Source organism: Phoxinus phoxinus (assembly GCF_949152265.1).
Source record: "Phoxinus phoxinus genome assembly, chromosome: 2".
In the NCBI taxonomy this organism is placed as follows: Eukaryota; Metazoa; Chordata; class Actinopteri; order Cypriniformes; family Leuciscidae; genus Phoxinus; species Phoxinus phoxinus.
In genome coordinates, this window is record NC_136877.1 from 4,571,505 (window position 1) to 4,589,856 (window position 18,352).

At 37.3% G+C, this 18,352-nt stretch overlaps 1 protein-coding gene across 4 annotated transcripts in view; it reads right to left on the reverse strand.

Moving 5' to 3' along the window:
- Positions 1-18,352, reverse strand: part of myo9aa (myosin IXAa) — a 184,030-nt gene that overhangs the window by 131,744 nt on the left and 33,934 nt on the right. For all 4 annotated transcript variants that reach the window (XM_079598576.1, XM_079598578.1, XM_079598577.1 and 1 more), the window contains exon 2: positions 12,371-13,288. In XM_079598576.1, coding sequence (XP_079454702.1) covers positions 12,371-13,213 — 843 coding nt within the window. In that variant the 5' untranslated portion in view covers positions 13,214-13,288. The remainder of the gene's footprint in view (positions 1-12,370; positions 13,289-18,352) is intronic.

Here is an 18,352-nt window from a genome sequence, read left to right on the forward strand (position 1 = left end):
GTATTGTTCAAAAATATTGTATTCAAATATTTGGGCTCATAAAAATCGAATATTCGTTTATTTAAATGACGTTTAACAAGAAAGACTTTTTTTTTTATTCACCATTTATGAACAAGCTTACGATTAAGCATCAAGCTTACGTTATATCCTAAGGTTTTCTCTTAGCTGAAAACATTAAACAATGTTTAAGTAAAAAAAAATATATATATATATATATATATACACACATTTAATTGTCGCCTGAACGACTCCCGGAACATCATTGTTATGTTCCTAGTAAATCCTAGGTTTAGTGCCATACGATACCAATCATCATTATGGAAACACTGGGATAAGTGTCTATATAGAAATGCTGTATTGTAGTTTTTATTTTCTTGTATATGTTTTTTTTATTATTTTTTTATTTTTATTTTTTATTATTATTATTATTTATTTTTTTATGTATGTTGTATGTCATGTCTGAGCCATCTGAATGGACCATGAGTCTGGAATAAAAGTTGATGATAAAGAACAAAAGCATTTAAGCTCAAGCAGCGCGAATGGGGGAATATACTAATAAAGCACCAAATATTGTATAGGACGTAGGAATAGAAGAGTGGCAACACATTTCTTTCCTTTTTTTTTTTTTAAATATAGTTCAATTATACTATTTTTATAGTTAAAAATCCAATATTAATGACGCAAGACGCTACAAAAACAGGGAGGCATGACTCATTCACAGGATCTTTAGTGAATCCTTTGTGTAAAAAATACATTTGTCATTGTGAAGAAAACGGTGTCATCTTAGCGGCCTCTAATTTAATAACTAATGATCGTTGCGACGGAAGTGAATCAATCAAAACTAACTTTAGCTGGAAAATATCTTTATTCAAGAACCGCTATAAAGCCAAAACAATCTCTGTTACCTTCAATTATCCGTTTATAACTGTAAGTGTAAACCCGCTTTGAAACAATCTACATTATTAAAAGCGCTATATAAATGAAGACTTGACTTTGTATTGTCATACATAATAAAATATATATTTTTATGTCAGTGCCATAGCTAACATACTTCACAGTTCACACACACTTGGATATGCAAATAAAAAGCATTAAGTTTCACAATCTCATAGCAATCCATAACTTTTTAATAATTTTGGCGGCTAATTTGCATTAATGCGACCATTTATACGTTTTCGAATGATCTGCTTACTTTTAGGGGTGACATTGTATAATATATACTTTTATGGGAGCAGAAATAGCACACTTTTTTTTTTTTTTTTTCCTCGATTAAAAATAACACCGGACATAAATCCAGTGGGCCTCAACTTTACACCAATAATCATACAGCTTTATGGAGTTCACACAACATGGACTTTTTACATAAAAAACGAAATGATCAAGATGCCGTTGTCTTTAAAACGTTCCAGAGCATCAGGATAATAAATACTAACATACAGCAAATCCCCCAAACTCTGCCGCCCCACCCAGTGCTAGCAGTAACTCACAATAATCCCAGTAGCGCATTAAGACTAATGACAGTAGGCATTAAAGATTCATTATGCTCTGCTGAGGAGGAACGGCCATGCGGTGACCTGGGCTGACTCTCATACGGCTCTAGCTGGAATGTTTCTGTTGGACTGGAAAACACCAAGCCTCACTTCGGCCTGGAAACGAACCCAAGCAACCTGCCAAACTCCCAGAGACCCTTACCTCACACACACACACACACACACACACACACCATCACACGAACACCTTCAAAAACACCGAATCGCTGAAATAAACTACAGAGCCGAGCACTGTGCCAAAGATTTCGGAGATTGTGAAAACTTGACCGTAGGAAATAACGACATTTGAACTGCTTTTGAACAAATTGCTTATTACCAAAAATAATTGAGGAAGCCTTTTCAAAAATGTACGATTGTTGTGAAATCTGAACATAAAAAAAAAATAGGAAAACGAAACCCATCAAGTGCTTTCAAACGATTTTTTCTGATTTTGAACTGTTGGTGCTTGAATTGATTCAGGCAATTAACTCAAATATTATGATTTGCTTCACAAACAAGATCGTTCAGATTCATTCATTGAATCATTCTGTAGGGTACATCATTACACTATTTAAAAAAAAGGTTGGTTTAACTTTTAAAAAAGCAAGTTACCTTGTTGCCTTAAAATTTTGAGTTCGTTGTAATTAAAAATTTGAGTTAATACAATGAAGAAGAATGGTTTAATAAACAGAAACTCAAAATAGCATATTATCTTCACACATTAGTTATCGAAGTTGATTTAACAAAAGATAAAAAGTTGTGATAACAAATCATGAAAATATTTTGTTTACAGTGTAGGTGGCAACAAGTGAATCTAAGAGTATTATGAGTCTTTTTTTATCCTTCGCCCAAAAAATTTATTCAAAAACACAGAGCCAATCTCAAACAAAACACAATGACAGCAGTAACTTAAAAAACAGATACAGCGGCTATTAAGAAATAACATTAATTTAATTAATCACAACATACTTTTTTAGGGATGCACCGATATGAACATTTTGGTTGAAGCCGATAACCGATATATTTGCCGATTAATACATTTTTATATAACTTTGACAGCCTGATTACAAAAACAAAAGTGTCACCATTAAAAGACGTCAAGCACTTCAACATAAATCACACATGCAGAACAGTAGCCTAGTTTGAACCAGTGTAAGTTTTAACATAAATTTTACAATCATATGGCCAACTTTCTTACTAAAAAAAAACAAATGAAAAACTATTTTGCCTTACAAATAAATAAAATATTATTATATTAATAGAACATTTTCTTATTGGGTCTATTACGATAACTTAAAAAAATTAACATACATTTATCTCACTTCACCTCCCTTTTTTTCTCTTGGAATCGACTCTTGGAATCGACTCTTGGAATCGACTCTTGGAATCGACTCTTGGAATCGACTCTTGGAATCGACTCTTGGAATCGACTCTTGGAATCGACTCTTGGAATCGACTCTTGGAATCGACTCTTGGAATCGACTCTTGGAATCGACTCTTGGAATATGCTAAAGTTGTGCAAAATGTCAATGTCAAACACAACAGCGGATATATAAAGGGCCTTATAAAGGACCAACAGAGGCCCATTGTGTGGCTACAACTTAACATTTTTGGATAATGAGACTGAAGTCTTTGCTAACCTTTTGATGATTTACACCGTAGCACTGCTATGACTAAAGATACCAGCAGCGCACACAACCCAAGCACTGAGTCAACAAGCCTTTAAATATGACAGCAGAAGGTTTATTGGATGAATAATCCTCACCACATATTAAGCCAACTCATAACACAGACTCCCAACTATCAACGCTACTGCTCTGGCAGAAATCCAGCACGAGATGAACCTTTGAAACTGATATTCTCACTCGAGCAGAAACTTTAAGCTTCAGAGAAGATTATACCAATACAAAAGCCTGCAAGAAAAAAAAGGTTGTGTATGTTAAAGCTCATGCCTTTGAACCACCAGGCAACAGTTCACTGCCATTTCCAAACTTCTTCCAAAACTTTTGAACAGTTTGCATCACACTTATGCACTTGAAAGAAAGTTCATAATGTTCCTCATTTAAATAATTCCCGCCCAAAGCATATATGCAAATTAAAGAGGGCAGTGCCTGGTTTAGTTCGTAATTAAAGTGTTAAAACTTGTAGTTATGACAAGGGGCGGGACATTTCCCAAACACGCTGAAATGGACCAATCGCAACACACCGGTCCAGCCGACCAATCAGAGGACATTGTGCTTTTCAGAAGGAGGGGCTTCATAGAGACAGGAATTAAACAGCACGTTACTGACAGACTGGGAAGAGAGGTACTGCAACATTGTCAAATATGGAAAAAATTATGTTTTTTGAACATTTAAGCATGAAAACCTATCCTAGTAGACAATCAAGACTTTCAAACAGGTACCCTTTCACATTTGTAAAAATTAAGCTTCAAATCAATGTACAGTTCAATCATACGTCCAAATATGAACTGTTTTTGTTGTGTTTGGCCATGCAACAGTTTCCGTCATGAAGTTAGAGTTCTGGGTGGTTGCCAGGGTGTTGCTATGCGGTTGCCAGGGTGTTGCTATGCGGTTGCCAGGGTGTTGCTATGCGGTTGCCAGGGTGTTGCTATGCGGTTGCTTGGGCGTTTGGGTTTTTTAAGGTAATCTCGCCTTAAGATATGGCTCAGGTTCTCCTCCAGTATAAATCTATGGGATTTTGGAAAAATGAAGCCTGGTATCTTTAAAGGGGCGGTATAATGCCCTTTTAACAAGATGTAAAATAAGTCTCTGATGTCCCCAGAGTGTGTGTGTGAAGTTTTAGCTCAAAACACCCCACAGATATTTTTATATAGCATGTTAAAGTCGTCACTTTTTGAGGGTGAGCAAAAACGCACCGTTTTGTGTCCGTTCCTTTAAATGTAAATGAGCTGCTGCTCCCGGCACAGGGGGCGGAGCTTCAACAGCTTGTGTGTGTTAGCAGCTCCGATTACCTCATGCAGACACTTAGAAAGCTACTAGGTATAATAGAAAGTTACTTTCTATTGCACGTGAAAAGACGGATCGGGCAGTTTGAGCCGACTCACAAATTTGCTCGACTACAACAACTCTTCCTCTTCTCAACATGGACTGCGTGTTCCTGGGGGCGGGGTTTATGTAAATTTTAGCGTTGGTGATGTCACTAGCCCGTGAGGAATGTCGTGTAGTCCCTACCAGAGCCATAGAGAGAAAGAGTTGCGACACTCTTTGATGTCGCCGCTATGGCTGTCACGTGGTTCATGTAAGCCCCAATAGTTCCAAAACATACGCTGGCTGTCATGTTATTCTATGGGACAGACAGCAGCGATTGCATTATTGAACGGTAAATATAAAATAAAACACACACCAACGTACTTTTTCAGCTGTTATTGCATTATTGCATTTTGTTAATGTCAGTTTTGCATTTGGAGAGGCAGGGTGACAACATATGAAACAACCAAGATAAAATATAAATAATTACGCTGTGCATATATAAATGAAGACCAGTATAAGCATCGCAAAGAGCCTCTGATACAATATAGACAGTTGACAATTCAAAAGAGGTCGATATTTCAGAAACTTACCTCTGGAACAACTCGACGCGCTGCAATGTAAGTGAATGGGGTTCAACGCCCAAATTACAGTGTTTGGAACTAATCCGATCTTCAAATCCCGGAAGTAGGCGGTTAAAAGCGCCACCATTTCTTACAACGGAGGTCTATGGGAGTGTCGCAACTCTTTCTCTCTATGGCTCTGGTCCCTATACCAGCCGTTTGTTGTTGTAGTCCTTAAAGAACGATTTCTTTAAAAGTTTCTTTAAAAGGAAATATCTTCCTTTGCTTTGAACTTTGAGCGATGTAACTTTGCAGATGTTGTTTCTGCTCAAACAGCAACATTACACACTAACTAAAGTTAGAAAAGTGAAATCATACTCAACCAGCCCTTTAAGAGAATACATCTCCTTAAGTCGCATGTTTTTTTGTTGGACAAAAGTTAGACACCCCAAACTAATCCAGCACTAAGGGCAAATTCTCATTAATGCTACACATTTGTACACCAGGCTTAACACACTTGGCCTTAAAGAGCTTTGAGCACAAAGTGTGTGTGTGTGTGTGTGTGTGTGTGTGTGTGTGTGTGTGTGTGTGTGTGTGTGTGTGTGTGTGTGTGTGTGTGTGTGTGTGTGTGTGTGTGTGTGTGTGTGTGTGTGTGTAAACTGTGACAGATGTGTCACCTCCATGCGAGTAAAGCGGAAGAGCCGTCTGTGTGCTCGGCCACTCCACACGCTCCGCATTAATCAGTAATGAGCAGATACACAATCTCACTCTGCAAACAATTAAAGCCCATCCTCTACACTCAAGAGCCATTCAATTGTGCCAGATGGTTGGACATTAACCCATATGCTTAAACATTAGCCTAGATGTTGACCGCAAGTCAAAAAGTCAGAGATTATACTGGGATTATTAGATTGAAATAAGAAAAAATCCATACTAGTAGCTTCTGCACATTGAAGGCGTCTCGCTAATCTGGCACAACCAGTTTAGTTCACAGCACTCTACACACTAACAAGCTAAAGCAGGCGAGTTAAATATGGGAAATATTGCGTATATATTAGAGATGGGACGGTATGAAAATTTCATATCACGATTAGGGCTGCATAACGATTAATCGCAACTAATCGTTTGCAGAATAAAAGTTGTTGTTTACATCATATATGTGTACGGTGTATAATAATTATGTATTTATAAATACACAAACATGCATGTATAATTTTAAGAAAAAAAAATATTTATATATTAAGTATTTATAATTATATATAATATAAATTATATTTAAATATAAAAATGTATATAAACATGTAAATATTTTTTTAAATTATACATGCATGTGTGTGTATTTATAAATACATAATTATTTTACACAGTACACACACATATATGATGTAAACAAAAACTTTTATTCTGCAAACGATTAGTTGCGATTAATCATTACGCAGCCCTAATCGTGATTATAATGACCAAAATTATTGTGATTATCAATATTATCACGGTTTTGTTAAAACGAGATGAAAGTGTTCAAAAAGAACTGATGCGGACACTGAAAACATTTCAACAAGTTTTATATTTATATTTTATTCTGTGGCGTTTCCTTCATTATAATGACCGTTGTCATAGCAACGCATTATAACACAGCGCACATCCATGTATCACAGCGCGCTCTCGTTTCATTCAAATACAACTTGCACAGAACAAATAGTTCCAGAACTAAAGAGACACAATACACAGTTTTGTGACTAAACTTCAGTGGAACATTAGTTGTAACTAGGGAACAATCTGGGCCAAAACTAAATAAATTAATAACAAATTAATCAAACTTATTTAATATTCAACACTCAAACAGCTAAAAAATTGAGTTGTACAAATGAATAAAATTCCACATGAGGCGGGTTTTTATTTCAACCTTTATAATAACAATTGTTTGATCTCCAGTTTGTTGGTGAAATGTAGGCTAAACGTTTAAATGGCAATAAACTATAATAACTGGTTTTGATGAGTGATTTGTTCACATTTAATAACGAAGACCGCACTGACAGGATATTACATGCAAAGTGAGATATTTCAAGCCTTTATTTGTTATCATTTTGATGATTATGGCTTACTAGGTTATGAAAACCCCGAATACAAAATGAGAATATTGTGAAAAGGTTTTCATAAGCTGTAAGCCATAATCATCAAAATTATAACAAATAAAGGCTTGAAATATCTCACTTTGCATGTAATGAGTCTATATAATATATTAGTTTCACCTTTTAAGTTGAATTACTGAAATAAATGAACTTTTGCACCATATTCTAGTTTTTGAGTTTCACCTGTATAATTTAGCAAAATGCTCTTCTCTAGAGTTATTTTTTATGGACATTGAATGGTTTTCCTGAGGTAAATGTAACGTTAAGTGACACTGAATATATAGCCTAAAAGCTGTATTATTGACGTCTTTCCCTGGTTGAAACACCGATTGATCGAGCGATTACATGAGACCGGATTCATTTTGGTAAATTGTAATGCTTTCAACATTCCTTCTGATGTTCGTTCATGTTTATTAGGCCTATGTGCTGTAACTAGAAGTAAAGAGATGAGATGATCCGTGCTGAGCCCCAAAACAACATTTATTGCTTGAATTTCTTCAAATACAATGACAGAATTTTACATTTAAAAGCTTTTTGCGATTTTTGGATGGCAGGCGCGCTACAAATGTTTAGTGAAGTTTTGTTCAAAAGAAAACAGCACAGACTAAAAGGTTTTAGAGTTAAGAAATCCTATCATTACCAATTGAAATAGCCTATAATATAGTCAATCCAGAGCTAGTGTCAAACCGAAACGGATGCTGAACACGGTCAAATCGTGCCATCAGAGAAGCGCTAATTAAACGTTTGTTTCGGTCAATGATTTCGGCCCTCCAAAATCATGTTGGCCCAAAAATTAAAAGCTATTTTGGCCGAAAAGTTTTGGTAGCCGAAATTTCAGTGCATCCCTAGCTACATATCTTCATTCTTGCAAAATAATCAAATATATTAGTTGGCAGAAGACATTTATGTTTTGTGTGATTATTATTAATAATAATAATAAATGAAGATGCTCCGATGCAAAAGCCTCTAAAAGCCAGCCACCTCTAGCTAAGTTTCCATCCACTTGTCAATCTAATTATCTGAAGTTCGGCAAAAAAAAAACTCTTGTGAATAAAGCTGGTGAAAGTTTCCAACTTTCCATCCAACGGTTTTAAAGCGAATAAAAACCTGTGCGTAATGACGTCACATGCCGTTTTGCGATCAAATTGGTACATCGAATTGATTTGAGACATTTTAAGGGGTTTCCATTAATTTTTGCACTGAGTCGCACAACTTTCAAGCCAACATTTGCGAACAAAGTTTTGCTAGACAAAATGGATTCCTTATTTATTCGGCAAATAACGTTTCCATCAGCGCTTATCGCATAAGCCGTATATCGATCAAGATAAAATCCGATGAGATCGAACGCATTTCATTTGAGTCGATATTCATGAAATTCAATCGAATTTTACTGTTTCCATAAGGCATTTTTCATTCGATATCAACGTGTGGATGGAAACAAACATAGCTCCTGTCAAAAATGAGGAGATAATATTGAATGAATGCTCTCAGCACAGTGTTATACGGTCATCAAATACTTTCACAGTTCAAACTCACTAAATCCCAGTCTCAGCCCATTCAGAAATGCCAGTACTTGGGTAGAAACCTATAGGAGCCTGATAAAAATGTTGATATTAAACAAAAACTTTAGACGGACTTAGAGGCTTTTGCATCTGAAGTCTTCAAATATACTTATTTATTTAGTGTCTCAAAATGCAGGCAACACAAAACCATAAGATCAATAGAAAAAAATCAAAGGATTAGTTCACTTTTAAAAAAACTTTTGCTGATAATTTACTCACCCCGATGTCATCCAAGATGTCCATGTCTTTCTTTCTTCAGTCGAAAAGAAATGAAGGTTTTTGATGAAAACATTTCTCCATATAATGGACGTCAATGGGCCCCAAACGGTTCAAGGTCCAGATGACAGTGTCAGCGCCGCTTCAACGGGCTTTAAACGACACCAGGCGATGAATACGGGTCTGATCTAGCGAAACGATCATCATTTCAAAAATAAATAAAAAAGTTAAAGTTTTATAAGCACAAACGCTCGCCTTGCTCTGTTCTGTGATGCGCGTTCGTGACGTCACGTAATACGCGATTACGTTGAAAAGGTCACGCTTCTGTGAAAAGTAAAACATTTCTATCCTGACGAAAATTTTCTTTTATGCTTTTTAATATTACAACACCCAGGATACGCACACGCAATTGGGCATTTTAAACGATAAACTGACACAAAGACATTTGAATATGTGTGTATGGTCCTCCTTCCGCACATTTGTAAACATTGACTCGTCAACCGTGACCTTTTCAACGTAATTGCGTATTACATGAAGTCACGAACGCGCATCACAGAACAGAGCAAGGCGAGCGTTTGTGCTTATAAAACTTAAACTTTTTTATTTATTTTTGAAATGACGAACGTTTCGCTAGATAAGACCCGTATTCATCGTCTGGTGTCGTTTAAAGCCCGTTGAAGCGGCGCTGACACTGTCATCTGGACCTTGAACCGTTTGGGGCCCATTGACGTCCATTATATGGAGAAATGTTTTCATCAAAAACCTTCATTTCTTTTCGACTGAAGAAAGAAAGACATGGACATCTTGGATGACATCGGGGTGAGTAAATTATCAGCAAACGTATTTTTAAAAGTGAACTAATCCTTTAAGCTTAAAAGAAACAATAGATCACGAGCGGAAAGTTGCATTGATTATTTTATCATGGCCTTTTATGGTGTAGGCTTTAATAAATGCATGCAAACGGCTTTAAAAAAAAAAAAAAAAAAAAAACACATTCCTCCAGTAACAAAATGCCCTTCCGGTAAACTACACACAGCAAAGAACGACTAACAACAGTAACTTTGATAATGTTATGAAAACAAGATCATGTGCTTCTTGGTGACAAAAGCTGAGTGGAATTACTGGCATCACTGGAATCCAGAAGAGCAGCTTTAAAACATGTTCCTTCGGCTAACATTGCATCGCATGACCTAGCGTATGCCTTTCTAAACTATCATCACTCGAAGGCTTATCTAGGTCACAAAGCACACGAAACCGTAAGCATATCAAAGAATGTGACAATTGCACACAATAACTTGGTCTGTTGAGGGTGTGATGTTGAGCATTTCTAACAGAGGCCCAAGAGCCTCAGACCTCACGTCATGCCTCAGGATTCAAAGTACACTCTTAAACTAAAAAATGTTGCATGGAGACCCAAAGACTAAGCCAATCAAAACACATTTAGTGTTTAATATACAAATACCAAAGCGTGACATGACTGGAATAGCAACCAACAAATGTCTAGTCAATCGCAGTGGTTTAGGTCAACTTTAGAAATCAACTTTTTCCATTAATGGGCAATATTTGTGCCATTGAATTGATTTCCAGGGAACTTTGTTAGGGCGATTTTTATTATTAGGGCGAATTACTAGCCATTATTTTTAATCTTAGGAGCCGTAGGCGTGTTATCAGGCCAGGAAAGCCCCTTATACTTGTGAGCACATGGTGTTTCTCCCTCATATCTGCTTCAAGCTCTTGATAAACTGTGGCATTTCTTTGTTGTTTAAAATCTTTTATGAGTTTAATGAAGAACTCGGTCTCGTCTTTGGTCCAAACACATATTTTAATATTAATATAAAATTAAAATATTAACATTAATAAATCAATTATAATAATTAATGTATAATATATATATATAAAAAAAACATTAAAATTAACAATAAAAAAGTAAAAAAAAAGGATGTATGATAATTAACATTAGTATGAATGAACATGAATAAATTATGTAAGAATTACATATATAGGCCTACAAACATTAAAATCATGAAAATGTATTATTTGTGTCCTAATAAGATGGAAAATAGCAGAAAATAGAGTCTCAAATAAATTTTGACCTTCCAGCACCCGTAACGTAAGTGCACGATTAGACGCGCATACTAAAAGTGCGGCTGGCTTGACCGCAGTGTAAAACTAATGCAAGTAAACGGGTGAGCTACGGTTTTTCTTGATAAAAACAAAAAATAACGTTTACATTTATCAACCGATTTCAGTGGTTTGTACGTGGTGTCCTAAAAGTTCCATATTTAAAATCTCGATAGTTAGACTTATAAAATATTAAAGAATGATTAACTTTTACGTACGCAAGGAGACCTGTAAATGCGAAAAAAAACTGTTTCCATTGCAGTTTTGCGAAATATTCCTCTTTCGAATTGCCTGGAAATCCTGAAAATGCGAGCTTGTAAACTTTTTTGCGATACATGGGTGTTTTTGCTAAATTTACATGTTTCCATTGGGCGAATTTTCAATTCACAATGGAATTGTGCTAGCTGCCCGCCCCATAAGCAAGCGGTCAAAAAAACACGTCTCTGTAGGCAGCCTAGGCTCTGAGATCTGCACACAAAAACAATTGGTTTCACCAACCACTCAAAACCAAAATAAACTGTTCAACCAATAACCGACAGGGGCTGATGGGTGTTGTGAGGTTTTGCGCTCGTGCACGGTGACGGCTGCACGCGAAGTCGGAGCCGAAGAAGAAGCCAGTGTCTATCAACAAGAGAAACTGAACATGAGTCAATCCCCAAGAGGAGGAGGAGGGTTGGGGCGAGGGAATACCATCGTGTTTATTCCAAGACACGTATAGTTATCGGGAAGGCTTTTGAACTGTGGAAAGAAATGAAAGTAATAAAACTAAAATAAAATAAAAATCTGACGCCGAGGTTGCACTGTTTCTTCTGGACAGGTGAGTAGCTGCTCGTGCTGACTTGTTTGTATGTGTGTGAAAATTCGACTAAGCTTGGGTAGCTCTAGCTAAGAAATCCGCGTGCATGATCGTTTTTTTCCATGACGCACGAAACTGGAGGAAGGGGCGAGCTAACTTGGTTTGTTTGGGATCTTATTTCAAACACAAACAGAAGTGGCGTCACCCACAATCGCTGATACAACCTTTAACACACTTCACACCAAGGGAAAATCTGATAAGATAATCTGTAGAACCATCAAGATAATCGGGACATAGCTAGGATTGTCGGAAGGCCCAAAATCAGCCCTATTATCTTTTGATGTGTACCCAGCATAAGACGTATTAAAGATCAGCTCAAAGCACAAAGCTATAAACCTTGACCTATAAAAACCACTGCCAACAACAACCTTGTGATATTGTTAATTAATATAATCAGCTCTTACCTCCAGCACTGGTCCGGCACCCAGGATGATCTGCTCCACTCCGCTAGCGAAGCCTTTCTGACTGAGAGCCGTGAGGTGGTGGATCAAGAAGTTGGTGCTTTGGGTCTTTCCCGATCCACTCTCCCCAGAAATAACAATGCATTGATTCTGCTTACTTTGCAGCATAGCGTGATAGGCCACGTCCGCCACCGCATAGATGTGCGGCTCCAGCTTGCCCAGCTGGTGATTATCGTACATCTTAACATGTTTGGGATTATAGATAGGCAGGAACTTGAAGGGGTTGATGACTATGAGGATGCTCCCCACGTACGTGTAAATCTTCTCCTGTTTGAAGCGACTGCGCAGGTTGTCCAACAGGGTTTTCTCGTTGAGATTCGGCAGGTTGCAAAGGTCATCGAAGTCCTTCGGCAGGGGCTGCGGCAAAAAGCCCCGCTCAACCATGCGCCGGCGCTCTTCCGTGACCTGCAACCACATCTGCAAGTTCCCGTAGTGGATCGAGCCGTCGAGGTTCTTCTCCCGTAGCAAGAAGCGGTAGTCCTCGCTGCTGAACCGGTTCTCCAGAGCCATGCGAGGCCACAGCATCATGCGCTGGACGGGACAGTCTGTGGGGTTGAGGATCCATTCTTCCCCACCGAACTCCTTGACTTCCGCTAGGACGTAGCATTTCGTCCGATCTAGCTGCAGCCGGTCGATGATCTGCTCGATGACCTCCGCGGCTGAAGTGATCTTGCGGGCGGTGATGGGGCAGTAGATGGTGCCCTCGGCGATGACCCCTGGGTAGATGCGCAGCGTGAACTCGGAGTCCTCAAAGCGTCGTCTCCCGCCAACATCATGAACACTCATATTGGAGCCGCAGTTTCCATCAGCACTCACTGTAGATCCTTCAAAAGGGCCCAACACTGCGTCAAGACATTACAACTGCAAGAAAAAGAAAATTACAAGTAAATATTAGTGTTCAATGGGGTTTTTTCTCAGTGGTTGATACCAATGTCTTGAGAAAGGTGGATGAATTTGCATATTATACGAGACAACATTTTGAAAAGTAGATGAACAGTAATTTTACAAGATATTTACTCTTGAAATCACGTTTGATATCCATTGACAAAGCGGTTTACAACTAACACTGCAGTTAAACAGGTTAATCAAGTAGGCACAGTTATCAGTTCATTAATAAATTATTGGCCAATTAATTGGTGTAGACTGCATTTGCCAAAAGCATTCTTAGCCTAAATACATTGTAGACCAGTGTTATTTTAACATTATATACTATTGAAAAGTAGATGAACAGTAATTTTAGGGCTGGGCTCGATTTTTCGATTAATCGATTTTTAAAATGTGGTCGATTCAAAATCGATTCTCAAAGGCCAAAAATCGATATTTTTTTCCATATTTATTTACCTATCACCCAAAAGCCAGTATTAGTTTTCCTACACTGTTCATAGGCTTGCAGCCTCCATGTTACAGCGAATGCTGTGAGATTTTATGTTAGTTTTTCCTGATTGATCAAGGCATGCGACTGTTCTTCTGACTCGTCTAATTTTCAGCATAAATTTTTCATCTTGCATCAAAATCCTGTCTATTCATTGTATGCATAGGTTTTAATGCATGATTCGGGCGGATGGTGGATTATGATTGGTCAGATCGCCTGTCAATCAAACTCCCTGCAAAGGGTCAATTAAGTTAGTAATCCCACTTATTATTTCACAAAACTGAACAAACCAACAGTTAAATGATTAACTGCTGTTTCTAAGAGATTAAAACAGACTGATTTACTGTGAAGAATGGACAGATCCGTGTCTCTCGGTACACACACTGGGTCACTATCTGCTCTCAACAGAGCACAGAAAACCAGCCCGCTGCCAAAATCACCAGCTGCCACCTTCCCCAACACACACACACACACACACACACACAATAACGTGATTCACAACCATCCACTTAATAATGCCTGAACAGCCTCCAAGGGTTGCCATTCCTCACAGAAGCACTGTGTATACTGACGCAAAGAAAAAAACATGGCAATTACTTGCTATATAAACGTTACATAAATGTCGATGTTTAACATAAAACACCTGCGCAACAAACAAGTTAATCTACTGAGAAACTACACACCCACAGACCTGCATGTGTTTGAAGCTAAACAAAGCAAGACTTTTACTATCTGAGGGCACAGGCTATCTTTGAAAAAACAACAACAGCTCAAAGACTGACAGCATTCGACACAGGAGCCCGTTCAGGAGCAGTGCTCGCGAGGTCAATGTGGCCCTTGTCCGCCGGTGCCCGTCTCTCACCGGGAGTTAATGAGACCTCCTCTTGTGCGTCTGGCATCTGGAGTCAAGCCAGCGCTCTCAGGTGCAGAAACAGGTCTCACTGAGGTCCTGTAGGGCAATGTTATTGATAAAACAACAGACTCATTCATCTACACGACGGGGACATTTGCTGGTGGTGTTTACACATCTTTTAAACATCGGGATTGTTTTAGAGCTTCAAGTTGGAGACCGTTTGTGGAAAAATAGCTGTTAAGAAAATTAATACCAGACAGAGTGTCAAAACTAACAATCATATCATCGTCTGCATTTATGAACATCAGCATGCTGCGTTTTGTAAACTGTGCTGCTGTATTAGTAATATATAAATCATATTCTTTTAACCGTATGCGAAACACAAAATGCCACTGTAATATCTTGTCACATAGATTGCATGTTTAATTCAGTGAGAAGTGACTCCAACCATCATCAAATCCTATTACTTGGCATTTCTAATCAAAGATGTTAAGTATCAAGGTGGATTTCAAGAGATGCATGATATATTGGTATCATATTTCATATGCACACAGATATAAATACACATACAGAATCACATCTAATTTTACCATCTAATGTTAAAAATGTGTGTTTTTATTCCTAGGGTGCAAAAAAAATAATATATTTTTTTTATTAAAATTAAATTAATGTACTATATTTTACTTTGATAATGTGTTGTATTTTGTACTTTTAGCAGATTTAATGGGACTAAATTATATTTATGAAGTAGTTATAATCCATTCATTCACTTTTTGAGCATAGACGTAGAACATTTAATTTCCAACTTAAACTGTAAATATTGAATGCTTTGGAGCAGACTTAAGTTTGGTCTCTTTAAAGACGACACTTGGCAGATTATTGCTGAAAAAAAGAAAAGAAAAAAAAAAGTAAAAATAAGTAATACAAATATGAAATATTTATTTTCCGAAATACATTTTATGCTAAAACTAGGAGAAAAACGAAGCCATGAACCTAAACAAGTTGTTTCAAATTTTAGCTTTATATCTTAAAAAAAAAAAATTAGCTTTCAGTAAAACTTTGTTTGGCCGCAGTACCAAATGTTTCCACTAGATGAAATTCGTCTCCCATTAATTTCCAATACATTCATTGTTTTCATTCATACATGACCATTTTTTCAGGACCATTTAACCTTTTTAAGTGTGTGTGTGTGTGTGTGTGTGTGTGTGTGTGTGTGTGTGTGTGTGTGTGTGTGTGTGTGTGTGTGTGTGTGTGTGTGTGTGTGTGTGTGTGTGTGTGTGTGTGTGTGTGTGTGTGTGTGTGTGTGTGTGTGTGTGTGTGTGTGTCTTATAGTTAGTTAGTAGAGTGGCTAGAGTGGATCATCAAAATAAAGAGTAACCTAACCTTCTAACTTTAAATACTTTGGTCAGTTCAAGAAAAAAAATTATGCAATTTTATATATTATTTGTTTAAAATAATTAAAAGAGCAGTTTCTTGTCTATCGTAGTTTAGTTCAACTGGTCGAGGTTGATATGGGATTTAGAAAGTAATTACTAATAACTAATGCAATATTTTTAAGAGAGAGTAATTACTACAGTAATCTAATTACACTGTTGAAGATAGTGTGCTGGTAATCAATTACTTTTTTAGAGTAACTTACCCAACACTGTTGCCAACAGAATAAAAGCCTATTAGCAAAAGCCGCTTTTCCGGCACGGTTCGGTACCGTTAGCCAACTGGGCCGAGGACTCCAGGCCAGGAACGGTTTGTAATCGTGTCGTAAGTGGGAACGGCAAGAACCGTTCCTTACCGTTTTCAGAACCATTCGGCCCGACAAGCGGCTAAAGAATGCATAATTTTATAGTTAAAGGTAGGGTAGGTAAGAATTGTCTAAAGAACTTTTTTTCAAATTGGCTTAAACTGTCTTTATATACCAATACATAATTAAAATGTAAGTACTTTGAAAAAGAGAGTATAAAAATTGAGTGACTAGTGTATTTAATCTTCAAAAAACACAGCTCATTAATTCCTACCGGGACGAAACAAGTGATTGGCTTGCCCGACTGTCACTCTCCGTCGCCGTGACTACCGCCGCTATTACTGGCTCTGCCCACGTGCGTGCAGTCGCGCACCCGCTTTTAGGTGGGAGTGAATGGAATTAATGAGCTGTGTTTATTGAAGATTAAATACACTAGAGTCACTCAGTTTTTTATACTCTCTATTTCAGAGTACTTGCATTTTAATTATTGGTATATAAAGACAGTTTAAACAAATTTGAACAAAAGTTTTTTTAGACAATTCTGACCTACCCTACCTTTAAATGGCTCTGGGATTAAAAATTGCAGTTTTATCTGGGACACTTTTGTCCTGAGTGTAGCCTAACTATTTTGTGTAGTTGGTGTAAAATAGATTTATGAAAGGAAATCAGGGTGAAATTTTAATACACACATCTGCCAAAATGTATGCAGTTGGCACTAACAGGCAAAATTATCCCATACACACTAAGGGTTAATAACTAAAGGTCTCAAATACATTTTAAAAATCCATCCTTCATGCTGCTAATCATGTTGTGATGCCTTCATTTACTGATGTTGATGTTTCTGATGTCACACACTACCTCGTAACCAATCAGATCAACGTGTGATCGTCAACCAGTGGATCTCTGAGCTGAGTGAGTGAGTGGAGGCGGGGCTCATTTGCATATTCATAGAACCGTGTATACTAAATGAGGGTGTAGAGTTACAATCAAGCTATTTACGATTTAATTTTTCAAGGAAAAAACATTTAAATGTAATTTTTGATGATCGAAGATTAATGACAATAGGGGGTCTTTAAACCTATTATTTATTTGTTTAGAGAATATAGCATAGAATTTGAATTGTAATATTGCCTATTTATCATACTGCACTCTAATAAAAGCAGTATGCCATATAATATAGTATATATTATTAATTTTAATATAATAATACAGTAATTAACATAGTATTGTATATCGTACATGCACGTTCTGAATATACTAAAATCCTACTTTGTGATTTTTGGATCACAAAATTCACACACAAACAATCATATCGACCTCAGTGCACTCCGTAACGCCTAACCAGACGCATAGGGAGCCATAAGGAGAGTATTAGAGGTGCACTTTGCTGAGCTCTCGGAGGATTTGGGGACCAGATGGTCAGAAAACTACTTAAAGGAGAGCAGCAGATTTAGAGGAAGATTCTTCTTCTCCCGGGTCCTTATTTACCATATCAGCTCGATCAACTATAATGGCTACAGCCTGAGGAGGACATCAGGAACTTCACACTTTACAAACTTGAAACAGTCAAAAAGAAACCACATATTTCCCAGAAAGGAAAAGATATTCGTTCTTTTTTTTTCCATGCAAATACAGGTTTGGTCACATTGTAGACGTACCAGACGTTACGAGGCTGACAAAACCTGGCAAAGTTGTTCTACAATCTTCCTTTAGCATCAGCAGGGCATTCTTGAACAAAGCAAAAAAAAAAACTGGACAGTGAGGTTTCGGCTTGTGATCAAGAGTGTGAATCTTTCAGAAGGAATTTGCACTCTCTTGTAACAATCTTTATCACATGTGAAACACTGAGGGCTTTCTGAAGCACTTGTGAATGCATAGGAGGTGATGTAATTGTCATGGACCGTGGACAAGTGTGGCTGGTAAAGCAGGAACCAAACAACTACGCAAAATAATTCTGCAGAA